This window comes from Aspergillus fijiensis (genome assembly GCF_003184825.1).
Source record: "Aspergillus fijiensis CBS 313.89 unplaced genomic scaffold BO72scaffold_50, whole genome shotgun sequence".
Taxonomy (NCBI): Eukaryota; Fungi; Ascomycota; class Eurotiomycetes; order Eurotiales; family Aspergillaceae; genus Aspergillus; species Aspergillus fijiensis.
This window is the reverse complement of record NW_024469026.1, coordinates 147,584-167,943: the sequence shown is the minus strand read 5'-3', so window position 1 is coordinate 167,943 and position 20,360 is coordinate 147,584. Positions and strand designations below refer to the sequence as shown.

Below are 20,360 nucleotides of genomic sequence, written 5' to 3'. Positions count from 1 at the left end.
ATCTACAAGGACTTGACATGCCATAACCTCGACCACTCTTAGGTCAATGTGCCTGTACTCTATGATGCCAACAGTGACTGTCAGTCAGTCCCTACCAGGGCTGACCGCTGCTAGGTTGGCCTTCATGGCCAATGCGCATACTTGATGAATGATGCCATACACAACAACCATTGGTATGTGTGTGATTAGCATCAAGCATGAACATCGCTCTACGTGTGCCACCCGTCACTGCATTGTGTCAGCCAGGGAAGAGGGGACGAAAAGAAGAACGGAAAAAAAAAAAGCGAAAAAGGAAAACTAGTTGCTTGTCGGCTTGTCATACTAGCAGTGTCAGACCCCTGGTGTCAGCCACATGCACTGTCAGCCAGGGGAAGTCGCTGCATGGTCAGATACCCAAGCACAGATTACACGGATCTACAACGTTGAATAGAATGCACAGTTCTGAGACCCGCGCCTAGTCGTTATGTCAGCTTGATGGTAGATCCACAGCAAGAGTAGTCGTCTAGCACATGCGCCGCCGGATCCAAAACCACATCTCTACCGTTCCTAACCTCCACCCAACCAACAGTACCACTGCCACAGCACATCAACATCTCAACCTCACAACCTCTTAAGATACCACGATGTACTACGAAGACATGCTCAAAGAAGTGTTGGGCGCGCAAGTCCTGCGCGGACCCAATATGAAGAACGCGCCGGCCTTCTACCGGCGCCTGGAACAGTCCATGGACGTGGTGCGCGAGCGCCACGCCCTCAACACGACCAAACCACGATGGCCCGACAGCGTGCTGGACCTGACGACCAGCGACTTCCTGTCGCTCAACCGCACGGGGCGGATCCGCGAGGAGTTCCAGCGCGAGCTCGCCAGCCGGGGGGAGTTCCGGCTCAGCGCCTCCGGGTCGCGCACGCAGTACGGCAACTACGACTACCTGCTAGAGGTGGAGCGCGAGGTGGCGGCCTTTCACCGTGCGGAGACGGCGTGGATCGCCCATTCGGGCCTCCTGGCCAACATGGCGGTGCTCGAGGCGATCCCGCTTCCCGGGGACGCGATCGTGTGGGACGAGCTCTCACACGCGAGCACGAGCCTTGGTATCAAGCTCAGCGTCGCGGCGCACAAGGTCTCCTTCCAGCACAACAGCGTCGACTCCTTGCGCGAGGTGCTGGCCAGCCTTCGAGACGCCGATCCGGGGTTCCGCTTCGGCGAGAAGAATATCCTGGTTTGCGTCGAGTCGGTGTATAGCATGGACGGGGATATCTGTCCCCTTCGCGAGTTTGTGCAGGTCGTCAAAGAAATGTTCCCAGCGGGAAATGCCCAGTTTCTCATCGATGAGGCGCATAGTAGTGGAGTATTGGGGCCGAAGGGGGCGGGCTTGGTGCGTCTTCTCCTTTCTATTGTCTTCTTTTCTTTTTCTTCTCTGTTGGTTTACTTTCTGTGAAATAACTGCGTGCCTCTTTCGTGTTCGTGTGTGTGAGAGACAGAGAATGACTGACTGGGGCTCTCTACTAGGTCCAATTGCTGGGGTTGGAGAAAGAGATTGCTATCCGGGTCCACGTCTGCAGTAAGGCGCTTGGGGCGACGGGAGGTGTGATCTTGTGCAATAGAACGGTGCGCAGCGCTCTCGTGAACTCAGCGCGATCCTTGACATACAGCGGTGCGCCGTCGGTGCCGATGGTGGCCTCTATCCGCGCGGGCTATCAGCTGCTGATGAGTGGCGAGACCCAGAAGGTATTTGAGGGTGTTTTTCGTTTTCCTCCCACGGTGTGTGTGCCGGGATTATGCTGCTGATGCTGACTGACGCCCGCTGTCTCAGGAACAAGCCGCCATCCAGACCATTGTGAAATATTTCTTGCAGACCCTCCTGGATCATCCCATCTGGGGAGAAGGTATGGACGAGGGTCTTCTCGATGTCCCCCTCGCCGAGGGCTGGGAAGACCGAGCCTTCCACAGTCACATCGTGCCATTGCGGACTAGAAATGGTCACGAGCACTACCTGTTCGCCCACCTGGCCATGTCGAACATGAACGCTTACGCCATCTCGTACCCCATTGTACCCAAGGGAACGGGCCGCATCCGGCTCGTGTTCCATGCTCATAATACCGAGAAGGAGGTGGATCAACTGGTGCAAACGGTGGCGGACTGGGTGACGGAGATGCTGGAGCTGCAGCGCAGTGGATCAAAGCATGCTGTTCCGAGGGCGGCGAGGGTGGCATACTCCATGGGATTGTCGAGCTAGTAGTAACTTATGGCTTACATTTAGATTGAGGGGATGAGATTGCCCGAATTGCGGTTAGTCTGCTGTAGCTAGAGGTTGGACTAGTCTTAATGGTACGGTATCAGAACCTGGCATCCAGGTAATGAACCCCTGTAAGCACGTCATCTACACTGTTGTCCAGTGGCCAATCGTGTAGGGACATGGTGGCGCGACAGCACACGGCCGCGGTGGGCCATTGAGACTTGATCTATGCGTGTACATTTGACATTAGGACCGAGAACTAGCTGCATGTTATGTACAGTACAGTACACTAGCAGGCATGATGAGACATACAATTCATGAGAGAACGTGGTCTATCTGCATATGCTATTGGGGACTCCTAGTATAGAGCAAGATCGTAAGAATAAGGCGTGCGACTCTGTCGCAATACACGCTCCTCGTGCCGGCGAGCTCCGTCAGCAGCGACCAGAGCAACGGCATCTACACGCCACATTCAGCCCCGTTAGTGAAGCCGTACATAGTCTCCCAAAGCTGGGCTCACTTACCAAATCCGGTGCGTTATCCATCTGCTCCATGAGCCCCGATTCCTCTAGAGGTGTCGGGCTTGAGACTCTCGTCTCCCCAAGTGTGCCCGCCTTGTGGATAGACAGTAGCGACTCCAGCGCTGCAATTAGGGAGGCCGGCTCGTTCTCGTCGCGGACCTATACGCTGCGACCGCTAAAACGGTCCATCTCCGCCACGCAGAGGGATGCTGTAGTTCGACGCGGCGAATAGCCTGTTACTACCATTCCCACACCGAGCTTTGCGTACACATATCTATATAGTCGAGCATAGTGTCGCGGAACTAGCTTACCTGAACCTTCGCAAATACTCTCCTGGAGCCCTCTCGACTCCCACCGCCGCCACTGCTGGCTACTTTGCTGCAGGGCCTGTAGCATCGTCTTCAACCGACGGCCACGACTGGCGCATTGTACCATGGCCGGGAAGCTCCCTTTGTCCAAATGCGCGGTGTAGTACGCTGCCGCCGTTTCATCGAAGCCTTGGAATCCGGCGGTCCGTATTGCTTCGAGCACGATCGCCAGCCGACGCGTGATGTCCGTCGCTTCAGCGGCGCCGAGCTCTGCGGCGGCTGCGAGCTCTTGGGCGCCCCCCAGCGGATCTGGTTGCCCTGATGCGCAAGGGATTGAGTGGAGTTCGCTGGTCGGCGACAGAAGAGGGGTAGGGCGCATCTGCGACTGCGACTGATCAAAAAGTTTGCGTAAGGTCGCGTCCATGGTGAATGTAGACGCAGATGAATTCTTTGCGCAGGTCGTTCGATGGGAGACATTGCAATTGGCGCGGGACCCGGCAACGGAGGAGGGACAGGACGACGAGCTAACGACGTTTCAATTTTAGAAGGGAGGGCAGGGGAGTGGTAGCGGTTAGTACACTGGCTAGGAGGCGCACCTTGGGTCAGAGAGTGTGTAGTGACTTTGTCGCCTCTGTGGAGCACTGTCTGTTGAAAAGTAGTCATGGTGGGAGGCCGCATGGCTACCGGGCGTAATGACGCCGCTGCCACAGGCACAGATTGAAGAGATCGAGGCCGGCTGTGACCCTCTGCTCTCGTTCCCCACTGTCGGTAGCATCATTGTTGGGTCCACGGACAGCCAGAACGGGTCATGATCATTCTCACTCGGTGGACGCTGCATCCTACTTCTAGAAACAGCTGGTACGGGCCGTGAGTAGTTCTCAATCGCCTCAAGTGGGTCGTTGCTCCTCTGCAAGTCCTGCGTATCACTGTCGGTCTGGCTTCCACCTGTTGCCTCCGCAGTCTGGGTACCCTCTTTGACCCTCTGTCCTGTCTCGAGCTTCTCACTCAGCTGTGTGTCGTGCGCATTGAAGAAGGGGCCGTCAATGTAGAATTTTCATACGGTGTTTGCGCTGCGACAGTCTGTTCTGGAGTCTGATCCACACATCGGATCCACGGGTCAGTTCGTAATTCCGAGGGGAAACGAGTGGAACCCACCTACCGCCTTCTCTCCACAGCCCTGGGGCTAGTCGACCGACCTGACTTCTTCTTGGTAGCTTTAGGTGACTCCGCAGTCGGTGGCATGCTATCTAGTCTTATCCTGTGAAGCGATAGTCTTGTGCTGCTGCTGCTGCTGCTGCTGCTGCTGCTGTACCAGCAATTGGAAAAGCATGGCTAGAGGTCCGCTTATTTATTAACCGTTTCCAACTCATCTCACCACCATAGACAGAGCACCTCATTTCCTACCGGACCTTTTGGACTGTACTAATCTAGGGTAAAATGAGCCACTGAGGGGGAAGGGGATGGGGAAATCTCATAGTGACCATACAATGCCAATGTGCTGGCGGACTATCAGCTCGGGAGGAAATTAGTGCGAGGGGCTAGAATCAAGCCACGAGATGCTTCTGGCGTAGGTTAGAATGACTCGAAATCGTAGAAAATATTCTTTACTTCGTAGGCCTGATCAAGGACTTCTGGAACATGTATACCTACACTTTCAGAACCACAATAACAACGAAAAATGAAAGCCGATCCATCATATAAACTTCAGACATAGCCTTCGGTTTCAACAAAACTCCAACAATGCTTCCAATGGCCTATGTTAGGTGGATTTAAAGGTGCTCTGGGAGCCCCAGGAAATCTTAAAGGGGTCAGGATGTAATCCGGGGAGCTCCGAGGGGAGGTGTTTACAGAGGGTCCCAGCAATTGTGACCCCCCTCAGAGCTGACACCCCTGCGCTGACGCAATCACAAGAGGACTAACTTGCTTACTGCAGGACCGGAGGGTGGCTAAGCTAGCCCTAGAGGATAACAAGAATTATTCCTGTCAATCAGAGTCAAGGCCAAGCCCAGAGCTAGGCTTTTCGGCTCCGATAGACTCTCGGAGCCCGACGGATCCTATCTGTAGGCGAAATGACAAGATAAGGGCTTATTTTACATGACTGAAGTAACAATGGCTAAGATTTACGACTTACCTTGTGTGCCCTTCCTTGAAGAGGCAATAGTCGCGATCAAAGAGCGCTGCGGGCCGAGCCCCTGCGCGATCTGGCTCTTCTTTACGCCGAGATCGCTGGTACTGTACGGTAAGTTAATTGACTTATCTAGCGGATCAGCAGACGCCCCCTCCCTTTCCCCGCAGGTGTCTGCCGCCCAAGATAAAGACGTTTAGGTGGGAACTCATATATATACAGATATGATTATAGCCTAGACTGTCAAAATGAACAAGAAGATATGTGTAAATGTAAGGTCTTGTTACTATATCTCTTATCAGGAAAAAAAAGTGAGACGCCAGCTTGCAAGACCGCCCCGTAGAAATATATTTTGCAGGGAGTAAAGCCCAATTCTAAACACTAATTAGATGCGAAACGGTTATGAAATAGTGATCACAAACCCGGGTTGTGCCGTTGTTTCTATATCAATCACCGGTGCACATGGGCCAAGAAGATATATATAATACTGCAGTGAGCTGAGCCAGGTAGACTAGTGGACAGGCCGATTACTACGAGGTTGGCACGAAAAATTCATAAGAGAAAGAGTGCCAAGTGTCACTCTAGAAGGCCGCCCCTTTAATTCCATCGGGTTCGACTTATAGATACAAAACTGATGTAGCCTCAATTGGGCTACCTAAAGCAGAATCTACTTCTTTCTATATAAGCAACGGCGGGACTTGACTGGTAACACGCGGGAGTGCCTCCAACTAATCTGTTGATATGTCTCTGAGTGCTATTGTTCCAGTGGCGTGATCCTGCCGCGGAACCTATGGTATCATTGTTCGTGGTGCGACTTGGGTGGTTCCGAGTGGCAAGCTTCCGGATACCCGAGTGCACAAGTGCGAGGACTACTGCTTCGATTGTCTGAGATGCTACCCACGAGCCCCACTTGATGTACAGTACTTGGATGTATAGAAAGTGGCTTTGGCTACTTAGTGGTAATTAACTCCGCGACACGAGTAGACTCCGTCGCGGTGATAAGTCCCGACAAGATCTCCTCAGGCAGACCAGCCACGGCCTTTGCCCAGTCTAGATCCACCTTCTCCAACTGAACCTCCAACTCCGTTGCCACATATTCACCCCGCTGGGTGATGTACCACGAAAGGGTATAGTAATGCTTCTGGCGATCCTTGTGACTCCAATTCTGCGACGGCGCCGGGACATCCAGGAAGCAGAGCACGTTGGATGTGTTCGTGCGGGGGTCGGCCATCAGAGATGCAGGCAGGGAATGCGTGAGCCCATCGAACTCGATAATATCGAGAGTTATTTTGTGCACGGTCGCGAGCCAGCCATGGACTGTTGCGTCTCTGTCAATGCTGGTGCTGAACAAAGAGCGACAGAGAAGGGGTCCGACAACGGCGGGGGCCAATGGCCATGGAGCTGTGCGGCCTGAAAGACTGACGGAGAAGCCGACGCGGGGCCACAGGGTAATTTTATGGAGGAAGAGCGCCCATGCAGCGTAGATCAATGTGCTAGGGGTCACGGAGAGACGGCGAGATGCGGCGTCAAGAGCAGCCCGGGTGATGGTGGACGGGGACGACTGGAAACGAATGAGGTTGAAGGCGTCCGGTGGGGGAGGTACCTTTGGAACCGGGGGTTGCAGGACACATGAGGCTGGTAGGGGCTCGAGCATCTTTGTGAAACATTGCGTCGCGCGCTTGATGTTGGCTTGTGTGTAATATTGCATGAAGCGCGCGAAGTCCTCAAATTGGGGGCCAGGTGCTAGTTCGCCACCCGCGAGGGCGGTTTCCAGGTCCTGCGACAAGATGGCAGAGGAGAACACATCGGTGAGGACATGATGAATCCGCGTCACAAAGGCCAGTGCTCTGCGGCCGGGAACAGAGATGCAGATCACAGCACAGTACGGGACTTCGTTGTCGGAGCGCGTGGTCCTGCTCACGGCTTGCCATGATTCTTCTTCAGCTGCCTCACAGGCCTGCTCGAACTCGTTCTCAGGCACACTGATCTCGGTCCAGGTGAGATTGAGTCGGCCTAGATCGGAGAGTGTGAAGTCCGTTAGATCAAATCTCGTGCGGAAGATGCTGTGCGCTGAGAGCGTCTTTTCCAGGGCACCACGCAGGTCACTGGAGGTAGGAGTTCGGCAGGGGTCGCCGATATACTTGGTCAGGCCAATGATAGCAAAGGTATGTGGTGTCTCCAAAGACCGGTTGAGGAAGAGCTGCTGCACAGGTGTCGCCGTAGCTCGCAAGCTCGTGATCTCTCTTTCCGTGACATCGACGTCAGAGTGTCTTCTCAGGCGGCCCTCCAGCCGTTCGATCGTGTCTAGTTTGAGGATTTGCGCGGCCGGAATCATGTATCCCCGCTGCTTCAGAAAGTTTGAAACTTGAATGGCTGTCAACGAATTTCCTCCCAGTCGCGTGAAAGACGAGCCCCGGTCCATAGTCTTGAATCTGTTCTGCAGACATCGGGAAAAGGCCAAACGTAACGCGTCGTAAGCCGTGAGTCTGTCTGTCTCGAGAACAGAAACGATTCCGTCAGCAGCATCATCTTGGCCCAGCTTCTCATCCAATTGGGCCTTGAGTGCCAAGCGATCCGTTTTACTATTGACATTGAGTGGGAAATTGTCCATGGCGAAGATCATATCGGGGATGACAAAGGGATCCTCACGATTCTGCAGGAATTTGCGTAGTTCTTCCACGTCGACGGTGGACGGCTGTACACAGCCCACAAGCCTATCACGCCACTGGAAAGCCACGGCTAAGTTGACTTGAGGATAAGCCTGCATCGCCGGTTCAACTTCAGTCTCCAGATCAATCAAGAAGCCGCGATTCTTGATGAGTGAATCCGCGCGGCCTGCCCATAATAGCTTTCCATCTTCGGACCTGCGTGCGAGATCCCCAGTCCTATAGAAGCGACTGCCTTCCCAGTCGATGAACTTTTTCGCTGTGAGTGTAGGATTGTTGAGGTATCCAGCAGCTAGACCAGGCCCGGATATCAGGACCTCGCCATAGTTGGACTCCTTCATCTCCTTATCGACCAAGACAACCCTCACCCCGGGGATAAGTTCACCAAAAGGCACCTCGCGGTCCGGATGCAGCTCCCCAAAGCTGATCACACAAGTTGTTTCTGACGGACCGTACGTGGTGAAGACTTTTCTGCTTTTCGTAATCCACCGTCGCACAACCTCCAGCTTTGGCGCTTCAGCCCCCAGGAATATATAGCGCACTCGGTTGTAAGAGCCCAACGGATCCAACGCGGCCAGCATAGAAGGTGTGAGGTTTAAGGATTGGCAGGTTGTCGCAACCTGTGGGAAGTCTGATGGCGAGGCCATCACTAGCGTGGCACCCTTGGCCAAAGTCGTCCAGACTACTGCAGCACAGCCATCGAAAGCAATGGAGAACGCAAGAAGGCAGCGACCGCCTTGTTGCGCGGCCTCTTCTAGCTCCTGGCCGTGCTGCACGGTACAGACTGCATATATACTCCTGTGATACACCATCACTCCTTTGGGCTTGCCCGTCGTGCCCGAGGTGAAAATAATCCACGCAAGGTCATCGGCCTGTATTCCCCGTCGGCGTGCCTCCAACTCCAGTCGTAGGCCACCCTTGTCTGGTGGTGACGAGACGAGCCATTCTCTCTGAAAGTTGACAGTGATGACAGGTAGTCGGAGGTCGGGACAGGAACTTGTTATGATCGCTACCGGGGAATCCAGCTCGGAGAGTGCGGCCTCGATACGAGTACGGCTCCAGGCGGCCACATCCATCGGTACATAGCAGGCCCCTACCCTCAAAATCCCAATCACTGCCGGAAGCATTTCCAACGACATTTGGGTCAATAGCGGCACTCGGGCGCGTGGCAGTATCCCAGCCAATATGAGGGCGCAACTAACATGGAGAGAGGCATCGCGAAGAGCCCCGTAGGTGAGAGATTCGCCTTGCCACTCCGCTGCGACCCGCTCCGGGGATTTCTCGGCCCATTGGTCGAAGAGGTCGACGACGGTACCGTCTAGTGGATCTGAGGAGGGTGAACCGTTCATTGCTGGAGTGGTGAGATTGGACATAGATTAGTCGTATGCGGAGGTGAGCCGGGGGGGGGGGGGGTGGTTTGCGGAGCATCCACGTAGGCTTTTTCGGCAATTAAGCAAATAGCTTGATTCTCTTTATACATTGATTATATCCACTTCAGTGTCTTGGCGTATCCGTCTAGGATAAGTTTAGATGGGCAGTTTCACGGCTGACACCCGGTGGCTGACACCCGGTGGCTGACAGCTGAAAAAGGCGCTGCTGACGGGTACGAATTGCCTGATACTATGTATGTGCCCCGAGGGTCTAGATTCAGACTAACTGCCTGACTAGAGAGACTAATTTACGACTAGGTACCTAGTACTCCGTAGACATCTCACAATACTGATCTTGATCGAGCGCCTGAAAAAATAAGTCGGAGCGTCTTGTTCCGTTGGCCTATAGCGAGTGCCAGATAAGAAATTGCCCACATAATAGTACTAGGTACAGTACTTGTATGTACTAACTGACCCCTGCATCAACTCCCGACTGGTGATTGGGGCTTGTCACACACAATGGCGTGTGCGCTAGCCACTGCACTTCAATATAATGCGACCCCACCGTCAGTTCTTACTCTCCCCACGCCGAAACTCTTCCTTCCCCTGTTTCTGCCCCCGAGAGCAGAAATCCGCAGGAGCGGGAGTCACTGTCCACAAAATGCCCTTCACAAATGGGGAGGGCAACATGCTCCACCTCAACCAAAAACAATTTGACTTCAACCTTCAATTTGAGAGTCTCTTTTTCTCGATTATTCCCTCCATCTTGTTTATTCCATCATCGCTATGGCGAACTCTAACACGGATACGCAAGCCCGTCGTGGTGAATGCGCCCCTTCTGCAGTTCATCAAAACAGTATGTCCTCTATTACTATGTAAACAGTTTCTCCCCACTGACTGCTTAGGGTGCCATCGTAATCTACGCTGGCTTGGAACTTGCTCTCCTCATTTTCGCCGCGGTCGGATCCTTCCATATTAGCCGCATGTTCATCGCTTCTTCCATCCTTCAGCTGCTATCGGCCCTCTTCATGCTCACGATGAGTGTGGTGGACCACAGCCGCAGCCCTAGACCCTCGATGCTGCTCAACAGCTACTTATTTCTTACCCTTCTCCTGGACATTTCCCGAGCAAGAACTCTATTCCTGTCGTCAGACCATGATTTCGAGGTCGCGTATAGCAGTATTTTCTGTGCATCGGTCGGGCTCAAGACCGCTATCCTGGTATTGGAGGCCTGGCAAAAGGCGAGATGGGTGACCTGGGATGCAACGAAACACAGCCCCGAAGAAACGAGCGGAATATTCTCCCTAGGCGTTTTCTTCTGGCTAAACAAGCTCTTTTTGGCTGGTTATAGACATACCTTCACCATCGAAAGCCTCTACCCGCTCGATAGCACTTTCGCCGCACAAGCGCTGCATGAGGAATTCGCAAAGAAGATGGACTACAATAAACTGAAGGGGGATAAATTCGGCCTTCTGAAGGTACTAGTACGTACACTGTGGGTGCAACTGCTCCTGCCTATTCCTCCGCGGGCGGCTTTGATTGCGTTCTACATCTGCCAACCTCTATTTATCGAGAGTCTCGTCACGTATCTGTCTCAGGCAGAGCCCGATCCGAATGCAGGATATGGGCTTATCGGCGCTGCCATACTCATCTACTCCGGGATTGGAATCTCCTACGGCTTGTACTGGTACTGCCACCACCGACTGCGAACAATGGTCCGCTCCATACTAGTCACCGAGACGTTTAGAGCCGCCACGAGAGCTCGGCTGGGATCAGGTGACGATAGCGCTGCGCTGACACTCATGAGCACCGATATGGAACGCATCCGAATGGGTCTTCGCTTCGTGCACGAGACATGGGCGAGCTTGATTCAGGCCGGTATCGCCGCCTGGATGCTCTATCGGCAACTCGGGGTAGTGTTCGTGGCCCCCGTAGGCGTGGTGATAGTTTGCTTCGTTGGATTAGGAATCCTAATCAACTTCACCGGGGACTCACAGCGATCCTGGATGTCCGGGGTGCAGAAGCGAGTTGGGCTTACAGCCACCGTCATCGCCAGCATGAAACCACTCAAGATATCCGGCCTCGCTGGTCCCGTGGCAGCGTACGTGCAGCAGCTCCGTGTCGACGAACTAGCCGCTGGTGCCCGATACCGCAGGATAATGATTATCGCCGCCGTCTTCGCTTTTATGCCGCAGTTGATCAGCCCTCCGCTGACCTTCGCCTTTGCCCAGAAGACGCTAAATGCTTCGACCATGTTCACCGGTCTTTCATTCCTGACTCTGTTGACTCAGCCGCTGTCGCAGCTCTTCCAGTCCGTCCCAGAGCTTGTTTCGGGCCTGGCCTGCTTGGGTCGGATTCAAGCATTTTTGGAACTGGAGCCTCGTCGGGACTATCGACAGCCCATGGTCGAAGCCCAGACCCGCGGCATGGAGAAGAATTCCAACTCCATTGTCATTCGAGACGCGAAATTTGGATGGAAAGCAGACAAGTTTGTCTTGAACAATATCAATACTCATATCCCCGGTTCGGCCCTTACGATGGTCGTCGGCCCTGTCGGCTCTGGTAAATCCACGTTCTGCAAGGCCCTTCTAGGTGAAATGCCCTTCAGCGAAGGTAGCATCGCTACGCAGACTTCCCCACGCCACGTCGGCTTCTGTGAACAAACCGCTTTTCTCTGGAATGGTACGATCCGAGAGAACATCATCGGATTCACTCCTTTTGACCGCGAGCGGTATGACCAAGTCATTGAAGCCACTTCCCTGCGCTTCGATCTTGCCACTCTATCCCAGGGGGATCAGACGAACATCGGGTCGGATGGTGTAGCGTTGTCGGGCGGGCAGAAGCAGCGTCTGTCTCTTGCGCGAGCATTATACTTACCGTCCGACCTTTTGGTCTTGGACGATGTATTTAGCGGCCTGGACGCTGATACCGAGGAGAAAGTCTTTCGTCAGGTCTTTGGACCGGATGGTCTCATGCGACGACGGGGGTCGACGGTGGTCTTGTGCACCCACAGTGTTCGGCATCTCCCGACTGCGGACTACATCATTGCGCTCGGAAATGGCAGCGTTGCAGAGCAGGGCACCTTCGTCGATTTGTCGACCCGCGGGGGTTATGTTCAGTGTTTGGAGGTGGGACTAAAGCAGGGAGGCGAGGATATCATTGCTGGCGATGAGCCTAGTCCTGGCCTTCATCCCGAAAATGAGAGCCAACCGGGGGCTGACAAGAAACTCGAACGTGCGATCACTGTCCACAGCACGCAATCATCTACCCCAATTGCCCCAGCCGCGGCCGCCGCGCGGCAGGTAGGTGACGCCACCGTCTATAAGCTATATCTCAAAAGCATGGGATGGTTTGTGGCGGTTTGTAGCCTTTTCTTTGCGGCCCTGTGGGGTCTGTTCACCAATTACCCAACCATCTGTGCGTCTCCGCTCCCCTCTATCTCCAATATACTCAACAACTAATTTGATAAATGCAGGGCTCACATACTGGAGTGACGCCGCCGAGTCCACTCATCCTGCACACTCCGACTCCTACTATGCGGGGATCTATGCCGTCTTGCAGATCTGTGCCATCATAGCCCTCCTCCTCCTGGGGGTAACACTCTTCATCATCTCTGTAAAGAAAGCCGGCGCCAACCTCCACCAGCAAGCCCTACGTACTCTAATTCGTGCACCACTCGCCTTCTTCACTAATACCGACACCGGGGTGGTCACGAACCTCTTCTCCCAAGATCTCAACCTGATCGACACCGAACTCCCCGAGGCGACCCTCAACACCCTCTTTTGCGTCTTTCAGTCGATCGGCCAAGCCGCGGTGATGCTCACCTCATCGGTCTACCTGGCCATCAGCTACCCGATCCTAGGCGCGTTGCTCTACTTCGTGCAAAAGTACTACCTCCGCACGTCGCGACAGCTGCGACTGCTCGACCTAGAGGCCAAGAGCCCGCTCTACACCCATTTTCTTGACACTCTCAAAGGAATCGCCACACTGCGCGCCTTCGGGTTCGTCCCGGAGGACATCCACAAGAACGCCCGTCTCGTGGACTCCAGCCAGCGCGCGGCGTATCTGCTCCTTATGATTCAGGAGTGGCTGAATCTGGTTCTTAATCTTGTTGTAATGGTCATCGCGGCGGTCCTGACGACGCTGGCTGTCCGGCTGCATTCTAACTCGGCCTTCGCCGGTGCATCCATGTACTCGCTCATGACCTTCGGCGAGAGCTTATCCGGGATCGTGATTTATTACACCCGACTCGAGACCTCCATCGGCGCGATCGCCAGACTGAAGACCTTCAACGAGACCGTCATGCCGGAGGACCGTGACGCTCCCGGAGAGGAGGACATCGTGCCAGACGCCAAGTGGCCGGATCGCGGGCTGGTCGAGTTGCGTGGTGTATCCGCCAGATATCAGTCTACCACCGGGTCTGAATCCGACTCTGAGTCCGATTCTAACTCCGTGAGAGTCTCTGGCGCCACGACCAAATTGCAAACCTTAGCTCTCAGGAATATCACCTTCACCATCTACCCAGGGGAAAAGGTTGCCATCTGCGGCCGCACCGGCAGCGGCAAATCCAGCTTCCTCGCTCTCCTGTTGAAGCTCCTCGATCCACTGCCGGCCCCGATCGACCCCGAGAGCAACCTTGGTGATGGCCAAGACCAGAGGTCTCCGATTCTGATCGACAAACTCCCGCTGCACCGCATCCACCGTGCGACCCTTCGCGAACGCCTCATCGCCGTCCCCCAGGACCCGGTTTTCCTGCCCGACGGCTCGTCCTTCCTGGCGAATCTCGACCCAACCAATACAGCCACCCAGGCGGAATGCCAGCAGGTTCTAGAAGCGGTCCGGATGTGGGAGTTCGTGCAAGAACGGACGGAGGGGCTGTTGGCACCGGTCACGGCGGGGACCATGAGCGCCGGGCAGAGGCAGCTTTTCTCGCTGGGACGGGCTGTTCTCCGTGCTAAGATCCGCCAGCGTGCACATTCTCCTTCCTCCCCGGACGCGGGATCCAGCAGTGCAGAGCAAAGGGGGATCCTCCTCTTGGATGAGGTCAGCTCCAGCGTGGACCGCGAGACCGAGCGGACGATGCAGGAGATCATTCGGGCAGAGTTCGAGGCGTACACGATTCTTGCGGTTAGCCATCGGCTCGAAATGATTATGGACTTTGACCAGGTGGTGGTGATGGACCGTGGGGAGGTGGTCGAGGTGGGGAATCCCGTAGCCCTAAAAGAGGCGCCTGGGACGAGGTTCGGGGAACTAGTGGCCGCTGCTGGTGCGTAACGACCATGTAATATTTTGTTTCTTATCACTAGCTTCCATCCTGGCACTAGCTAATTGAATCTCACTGGAGTCGTGGATGGAATCGTGGTGATGTCTATTTGCACCCTCGATGGCGAGATAAGTCCAACAAAAACCAAGCACTAAGAGACAAGAAGCTTATCCCCACTCGTAGCGTCCAAAACTGCCCTACAAGCCCCCGCAAACCGCGCATACATCCCTAGCAAATGCCGTCGACTGACTCTGGAATGCATCAGCAGATAGCCAATCCACGGGACCTCCCCAGCCGACGGGACCAGTGTTCCTGGTTCGACCGACAACTCCGCCCGTGACACGTACGGCACGATTTCGGGGATCGCTTGGTACACCCGTTCAAAGAAGTCGGCGGGGACCCGCACCCAGTCGCGATGCACGGGAACCATGCAGTGCGCGTTCCAGTACTGCGCGCCCCCGCCGTCGCCGGGATGATGCTGCCCTCTAGGAACGCGAAACGGGCTCGACAGCGCGCGGAAACGTTCGTGATCGTTCAGCGCGCGCAGGAGCTGGAGGGCGCCAAGGTCTACACCGTAAGTATACAGGGTCGACCAAGTACCTCCCGTGCCGGGAGGACGGACGTTGACCTCAATGAGGAAGGGGTCGGGTTGGGGAACTGGGGGTGACGGGGGAGGCGTGAGCTCCTCGGATTCTCCACCTAGAATGAGATCCATGATCATGATGCGGCCGCTGCCGCTGTCGCTGATACCAGCACCACCACCTTTCCCCTCGCTGCTGTCGTCCCGCACAACACTCTCCACCACCCGTTCATACCGCATGGCGGAATTGCGCATGCGCGCCTCGACGTGGAACACGCCTGACCGCAAGCCCAGCGCCCGGAGACTCCGGCCGAGCTTCTCGCGGATCACCTCGATCTCGCGGGCTGGGAGCCGCGTGTTGGAGATCTGCAGCGTCTCGGCGAAGTTGGCCTCCAGCGTGGCCGATCGATCGTCACCGGAGCACGGAAAGTTGTCCGTCACCTCCAGAAACAGCACGACGCCGTCCAGGAGGACGAAGTTGGCGTCCAGCTCTGGCCCCGCGACGTACGTTTCAAGCAGGATGCCTTGCTCGGCGAGGCGGGGATCCTTTCGCCCTAGGATTGCAGCCGCCTGCCGCAGGCTGGCCTCGTCGGCGACCTTCATCACGCCGGTGGAGAACTGGCCCCGGCAGGGCTTGACGACCAGCGGGTACTGCAGGGCGGCGAGCTGGTTGGCGAGGGCAGGGGGAGGGTGGTCCAGTTGGGCCGCGCTATGGAGGTGGATCGCCTGAACTTGGGTGCTCCTGGCATTGTTGTTCTTGTTGTTGTCGGTCTGCTGCTGCTGCGAGAGCAGCAACCGTCGCATCTCGTGCTTGTGATGCGCCTGCCGCATCGCCGCCGCTGGCTCAGTCGGCAACCCTAGAAATTCGGCCGCCTCGGCCGTTGTCACGACGTACTCGTCGGTAAAAGTGACAATCCCGTCGATGGCCCGGCCACGGACGGCTGCGGCGATGCGCTCGGGGAGGTTCGCCCGAGCGGAGAGGTCCAGTGCGATGAACTCCTCGCGAAGATGCGCGTAAGCCTCGCCCGCGAGCCAGTGGTCATGCTGGTCCAGGACAATCAGCGACACCCCCAGCGCGTGCGCCGCCTCGAAGAAGCCCTGCGACCCGTAGGTTCTCCCGTGGACGTCGTACATGCCCCGTCCACCGATAACGGCTACCCTGCGCGGCTTGGGCTGGGTGGGAAGTATCCATGGGAAGGATAGCCGCATCGCGAGGTCGTCTTGGAGCAGTTGCAGGGTGTCGAGGGGAGAGGAGTCGTGCGTCGACTGCTTGAGTAGCAGTGCTCCAGGCGACGAGGCGAGGAGTGGGAGAATGCTTGCTTCTTCTTCTCCTTCTCTCCCACCTGATCCGAGGAGATAGTCTTGGCAGTCTGTGAATCGGATCACCGCGGAGATGAACTCAGAATGGCGCATGCGAAGGTCGAGAATGTCGCTTCGACAAAGGTATCCGGCCCTGGGTGATAGGATCACCTTGGCAACAATGTCGCTTCGCCGGGGGCTATGTCCGTTGTCGACGATCTTGCGAGCTTGGCGCACTAGCGTTTCCAGTGCGCTTCCTTCTCCTTCGAGGGATTTGGCTTGCTCAGACCGCTCGGTCTGTGGATGGCTGACTCTGAAGAAGAGGTCAATGGCGTGGAAGTATTCACTCGAGGCTGTTGCGCATCTTCGCCAGCGACAGAAAACGCTTTCGGGAACTGCGTATCAAGGAAGAAACATGTCAGCATTGTAATTTTAAGTCTGTTGTCCTTTGTGGCGTTGAACAGGGCGCTATACCTGCATTGTCTGAGACACGGACGAGAATGGTTTCGGAGGTGAAGCCCTCGCTGTGAATAGTGGTATCTGCCATCATGCACTATTGCGAGAACATGTGGGTGCTGTACACTAGTAGCTTATGTACAATGAACCCCCAACAATGATAATATGATGACTGCTCGCAGAATACCATCGCTTACAAGGAATCAGCCGAGTCTGACCGGGAGATCTATCTCTGGCTGACAGCATAAGCCGAGTAAAGCACTGGCTGACGGGATGACAACACAGTAGCGTTGTCAGGACTCCCAGACAACCGAAAGCCGCCCACCATCTCGAGTCGAGAAGATGTACAGTCCCAAGGTCGTGTACAGTACCTACTTTGTTGAAGTCAATCAACGAAGCACCCTTCTTTGCCGACGCATCCTCGAATCATGGTATTCCTCCTACCCCGGCGCGTACGCGATAAGCTCTGGGGCGAGCCTCTCCCTCCCTCAGACTCATTCCAGGGCCAGACAGTCCTCACCACAGGGGTAAGTTCCGGTCTCGGTCGCGCAGCCGCCGTTCACTTCGCAAACCTGGGCGCAAACCTCATCCTCACCGCGCGAAACCTAGTTAACGGTCACACAGCAGCCGAATATGTCGAGACATGCGCGGGGATCGTCGGCCAGGGAAGAGTCCAGGTTCTGGAGTTGGATATGAGCCGATACTCATCCTGTGTCTCTTTCGTCTCTCAGTTGAAGCAACAGACGGCAAGTTGCGCAGGGCATCTTGATGTCGCGGTTCTAAACGCGGGTCTGATCAACGTTGACTTCAAGCTCAGCCCAGAAGGCTGGTACGTTCAGCGTCTCTGGTTCACAGATTAATGCAAGCTCAGTATGTCTGGTGAAGGGAGCAAACAATCCAAGTCAATACATTGAGCACCACGCTCCTGGGACTTCTTCTGCTGGAGTGGATGGGTCAGCAACCAACCTCTCAGGCCGAAAGCGGCCCACCGCACATCGTCTTCGTGACCTCGCGCGACCACCTCGACCCTGACATCACCCCCTGGGAGGAATACGCCGCCCAAACAGGCGGACTCCTGAAATACTTTAGCGACGAGCAGAATTGGCCCCGCGGTGTGCTGGATCCAAACTACGCAGTCAGCAAGCTCGCGCTGACCTACGCGGTCGAGAGCCTGTGCGAGAGAGCTGTGAGGGCGGACGGAAGGTAAGATCATTCCTCTTCCCCATATCCTCTTTCCATGCATGTGCTAAATTGTTTTGAGCAGAGTCAATGTGGTCGTCAACACCGTTTGCCCCGGGCTCGTATCAACTAGCCTTGGCCGGTCAATGGCGGAAAGCTCTCGCTGGCTGAAGGTCCTCGTACCAATTCATCAAAGGCTTCTCGGCAAGTCTGCGGACTTCGGGGCGAGGTTCTACGTCAAGGCGGCGAGGACATCTATCGATGAACATGTGAGTCCTCTTTCTGACTATGACGCGTTCTATGGTAGACTTTATCGGGCGATGGCTAACGCGGGTCCGGCAGGGTAAATACATCCAGTCCCTGTTTACGGAAGACGAGTACCGCAGGTATGGCTGCTCCGGCTCCGTTCACCTCTTAAGTTGTGCCTTAGACGATCAATTAACATGTCAGAACCTCAGGTTATCAGCACCCAACCTACGCAGCCAGACTGCTTTAAAAGTCAGGGGCATAGTCTGGAAAGAGATTATGACGGACTTAGTGGACAAGATTCCCAGTTTGTCAGGTTTGAACCTCGCAGTGGGCGGTCATTAGAGAAACACACGCGTTGTGTACACCTTGGAATCAGTTGGCGTCCCTGCGGCCTCAGTGGCCATGCTGCGTCTCGCCGCCAACCTCGGTGGCCTTTGGCCTGAGAATGTCCAAATGAATAGCTTTTTATTATCAATGGCAGCTTGTATCCTCGGATGAAGATAGACCACTTGGCGTGCTAGCGTGCTGAGAGCCGCCACTGCCTCGTGTGATTTGTGCCGGTATTATTGACGTCAATGATTGATGGATTGAGGATGCGGAAGTTGAAGCATGAGAACCCAAAAAGACAAGGCTGGAGATCAACCTGGCAGGGCAGAGTACAGACGGTCTGCACTGAACACCAGAATCGGAGTCGGATAGTCTCATGAGAGAATCAGTACAGAGATACCTTACCTGCAGGGCAACTGAGGTGAAAATGGAATTCAACCCTGACCAGTCAATCTCACAAAGCTTGCTGAGATAATTTGTGGTGCCAGGATGTGTGCTTACACCCTTGATCAATGGAGCATATGTAATGTTTCCTCAATTATGAGACAATTGTCGCGATCCCGGTGTATTCTTAGGGATGTGGTTCTTCTTAACGGATTGCCACGACTACCCAGATAATATTGACGGCGGCCCTGGGCCTTGGTGCCTGAAGTGCCAGCTCACCGCCTACCCGGCTGCAGTGACATGTAGAGGAATCAACAGGCCCTGCTTCACCTCCCACCGGTCTCCACAAATATCATTGCCTCCAGTTACAGTGGGCTACTCGTGCCAATTTGCAATAACCCAATTCTGCCGACAGTATTATTTTAGTCTTTTAAACTGTCTAGTTTTGATAAAGATATACAACTATAAGTTATATTAGAATTATTAGAATTATCAGAGTCTTAGAATATTTTAGACCAAAGATATTAATAAATTAGAATTCTTTATTACAAAATCTTATATATAATTTTTATATTAGGATTAGTTAGAAAAAAAGACGGTCTGTTAAGCAGTAAAATAATAATTCTTAAAAATACTATAAGTTTACTATAAAAAATAGGAGTACTGCAAATTGGTACGAGTAGCTTGCTGTATCAGTTTCAAAAGCCCTCATCTCGTGACTTCTTGTTTGATGTTGAGCCCGATCCACGAGATGCAGCGGATTGACCCTGTCACACGTCTTCTCGGAAGAAGGCTCTGCCAAACGCAGACTATGAACCTGTCAGTATATCATGCGGCAAAGGTAACGGAGCAATCCGCGAAACATATCTAGCTAGATGGCGGCGACGGAGAACTGGGGCCACCTGAGGCTTTTCCGCCGTCGGAGGCGGAAAAGAGCCCTAATCCACCCGCTTTGCCAGCGGAGGTGGAAGTGAATGATGATTATTATCACAGTCCACACCATAACCCCAGCCTAGCTTACAAGCGAGCGACACTCGGCGCCATAAAGGCGGTTATCCTGTTGGCTCACACCCTTCGTTTAGCCGAACTTGGAAGCTGATCCCCATTGACATGACGACATAGCCTCGACAACATTTTTCCTACGCCGTTGGTATTGTATGAGCGTACCATTCTTGTTGCCAAATAGACTCATTATTCGTACGCTCATTCAGTCCTTGGATGAGCATTTCTCAGTTATTTGGCGTTACCTATAAGATTCTAGCCCACCTCCTGAAGCTGGAGTTAAGCTTTGCCCAGATCAGCTTCTACACCGAACCGAGTCCCCCGGGATCGAAAGTTTCCGCGCACCCTGGTTTCTGGGTCCAATTCAAAGAGTAATACAACTCCACAAATACGTCCG

At 54.5% G+C, this 20,360-nt stretch overlaps 6 protein-coding genes across 6 annotated transcripts; 3 read left to right on the top strand and 3 right to left on the bottom strand.

Annotated features, from left to right (window-relative positions):
• Positions 1–587: 587 nt before the first annotated feature.
• On the top strand, positions 588–2,244 carry BO72DRAFT_410571 (aminoacyl transferase sphA). Its single transcript, XM_040942436.1, has 3 exons — positions 588–1,373; positions 1,508–1,726; positions 1,812–2,244. The coding sequence occupies exons 1-3, from the start codon at positions 624–626 to the stop codon at positions 2,232–2,234; spliced, it is 1,392 nt and encodes a 463-aa protein (XP_040798317.1). The 5' UTR covers positions 588–623; the 3' UTR covers positions 2,235–2,244.
• A 335-nt stretch (positions 2,245–2,579) lies between these two features.
• Positions 2,580–3,442, bottom strand: BO72DRAFT_470944 (uncharacterized protein; the record flags this gene model as incomplete). Its single annotated transcript, XM_040947065.1, has 4 exons — positions 2,580–2,693; positions 2,759–2,877; positions 2,929–2,964; positions 3,067–3,442. 4 exons carry the CDS (start codon positions 3,440–3,442, stop codon positions 2,580–2,582), a joined length of 645 nt encoding a protein of 214 aa, XP_040798316.1.
• Positions 3,443–5,922: 2,480 nt separating this feature from the next.
• On the bottom strand, positions 5,923–9,253 carry BO72DRAFT_450836 (putative NRPS-like enzyme). The gene has a single exon (XM_040945346.1). It carries the CDS (start codon positions 9,225–9,227, stop codon positions 6,138–6,140), a length of 3,090 nt encoding a protein of 1,029 aa, XP_040798315.1. The 5' UTR covers positions 9,228–9,253; the 3' UTR covers positions 5,923–6,137.
• Positions 9,254–9,885: 632 nt separating this feature from the next.
• On the top strand, positions 9,886–14,498 carry BO72DRAFT_385021 (putative ABC multidrug transporter; the record flags this gene model as incomplete). The annotated part of the gene is made up of 3 exons (XM_040941572.1): positions 9,886–10,080; positions 10,130–12,641; positions 12,700–14,498. 3 exons carry the CDS (start codon positions 9,886–9,888, stop codon positions 14,496–14,498), a joined length of 4,506 nt encoding a protein of 1,501 aa, XP_040798314.1.
• A 70-nt stretch (positions 14,499–14,568) lies between these two features.
• Positions 14,569–16,913, bottom strand: BO72DRAFT_516846 (uncharacterized protein; the record flags this gene model as incomplete). Its single annotated transcript, XM_040949608.1, has 2 exons — positions 14,569–16,761; positions 16,841–16,913. The coding sequence occupies 2 exons, from the start codon at positions 16,911–16,913 to the stop codon at positions 14,639–14,641; spliced, it is 2,196 nt and encodes a 731-aa protein (XP_040798313.1). The 3' UTR covers positions 14,569–14,638.
• Positions 16,914–17,250: 337 nt separating this feature from the next.
• Positions 17,251–18,592, top strand: BO72DRAFT_470940 (putative short chain dehydrogenase/ reductase; the record flags this gene model as incomplete). The annotated part of the gene is made up of 5 exons (XM_040947064.1): positions 17,251–17,651; positions 17,708–18,025; positions 18,087–18,270; positions 18,344–18,387; positions 18,460–18,592. The coding sequence occupies 5 exons, from the start codon at positions 17,251–17,253 to the stop codon at positions 18,590–18,592; spliced, it is 1,080 nt and encodes a 359-aa protein (XP_040798312.1).
• Between the last annotated feature and the right edge of the window lie 1,768 nt (positions 18,593–20,360).

What these genes read in the sequence shown, in the direction of transcription:
- BO72DRAFT_410571 (XM_040942436.1), top strand. Translation starts at nt 624, where the DNA reads ATGTACTACGAAGACATGCTCAAAGAAGTGTTGGGCGCGCAAGTCCTG. An exon ending in GGCCGAAGGGGGCGGGCTTG is followed by an intron (nt 1,374 to 1,507) that starts GTGCGTCTTCTC and finishes GCTCTCTACTAG; the next exon opens with GTCCAATTGCTGGGGTTGGA. An exon ending in TGAGTGGCGAGACCCAGAAG is followed by an intron (nt 1,727 to 1,811) that starts GTATTTGAGGGT and finishes CCGCTGTCTCAG; the next exon opens with GAACAAGCCGCCATCCAGAC.
- BO72DRAFT_450836 (XM_040945346.1), bottom strand. Translation starts at nt 9,227, where the DNA reads ATGTCCAATCTCACCACTCCAGCAATGAACGGTTCACCCTCCTCAGAT.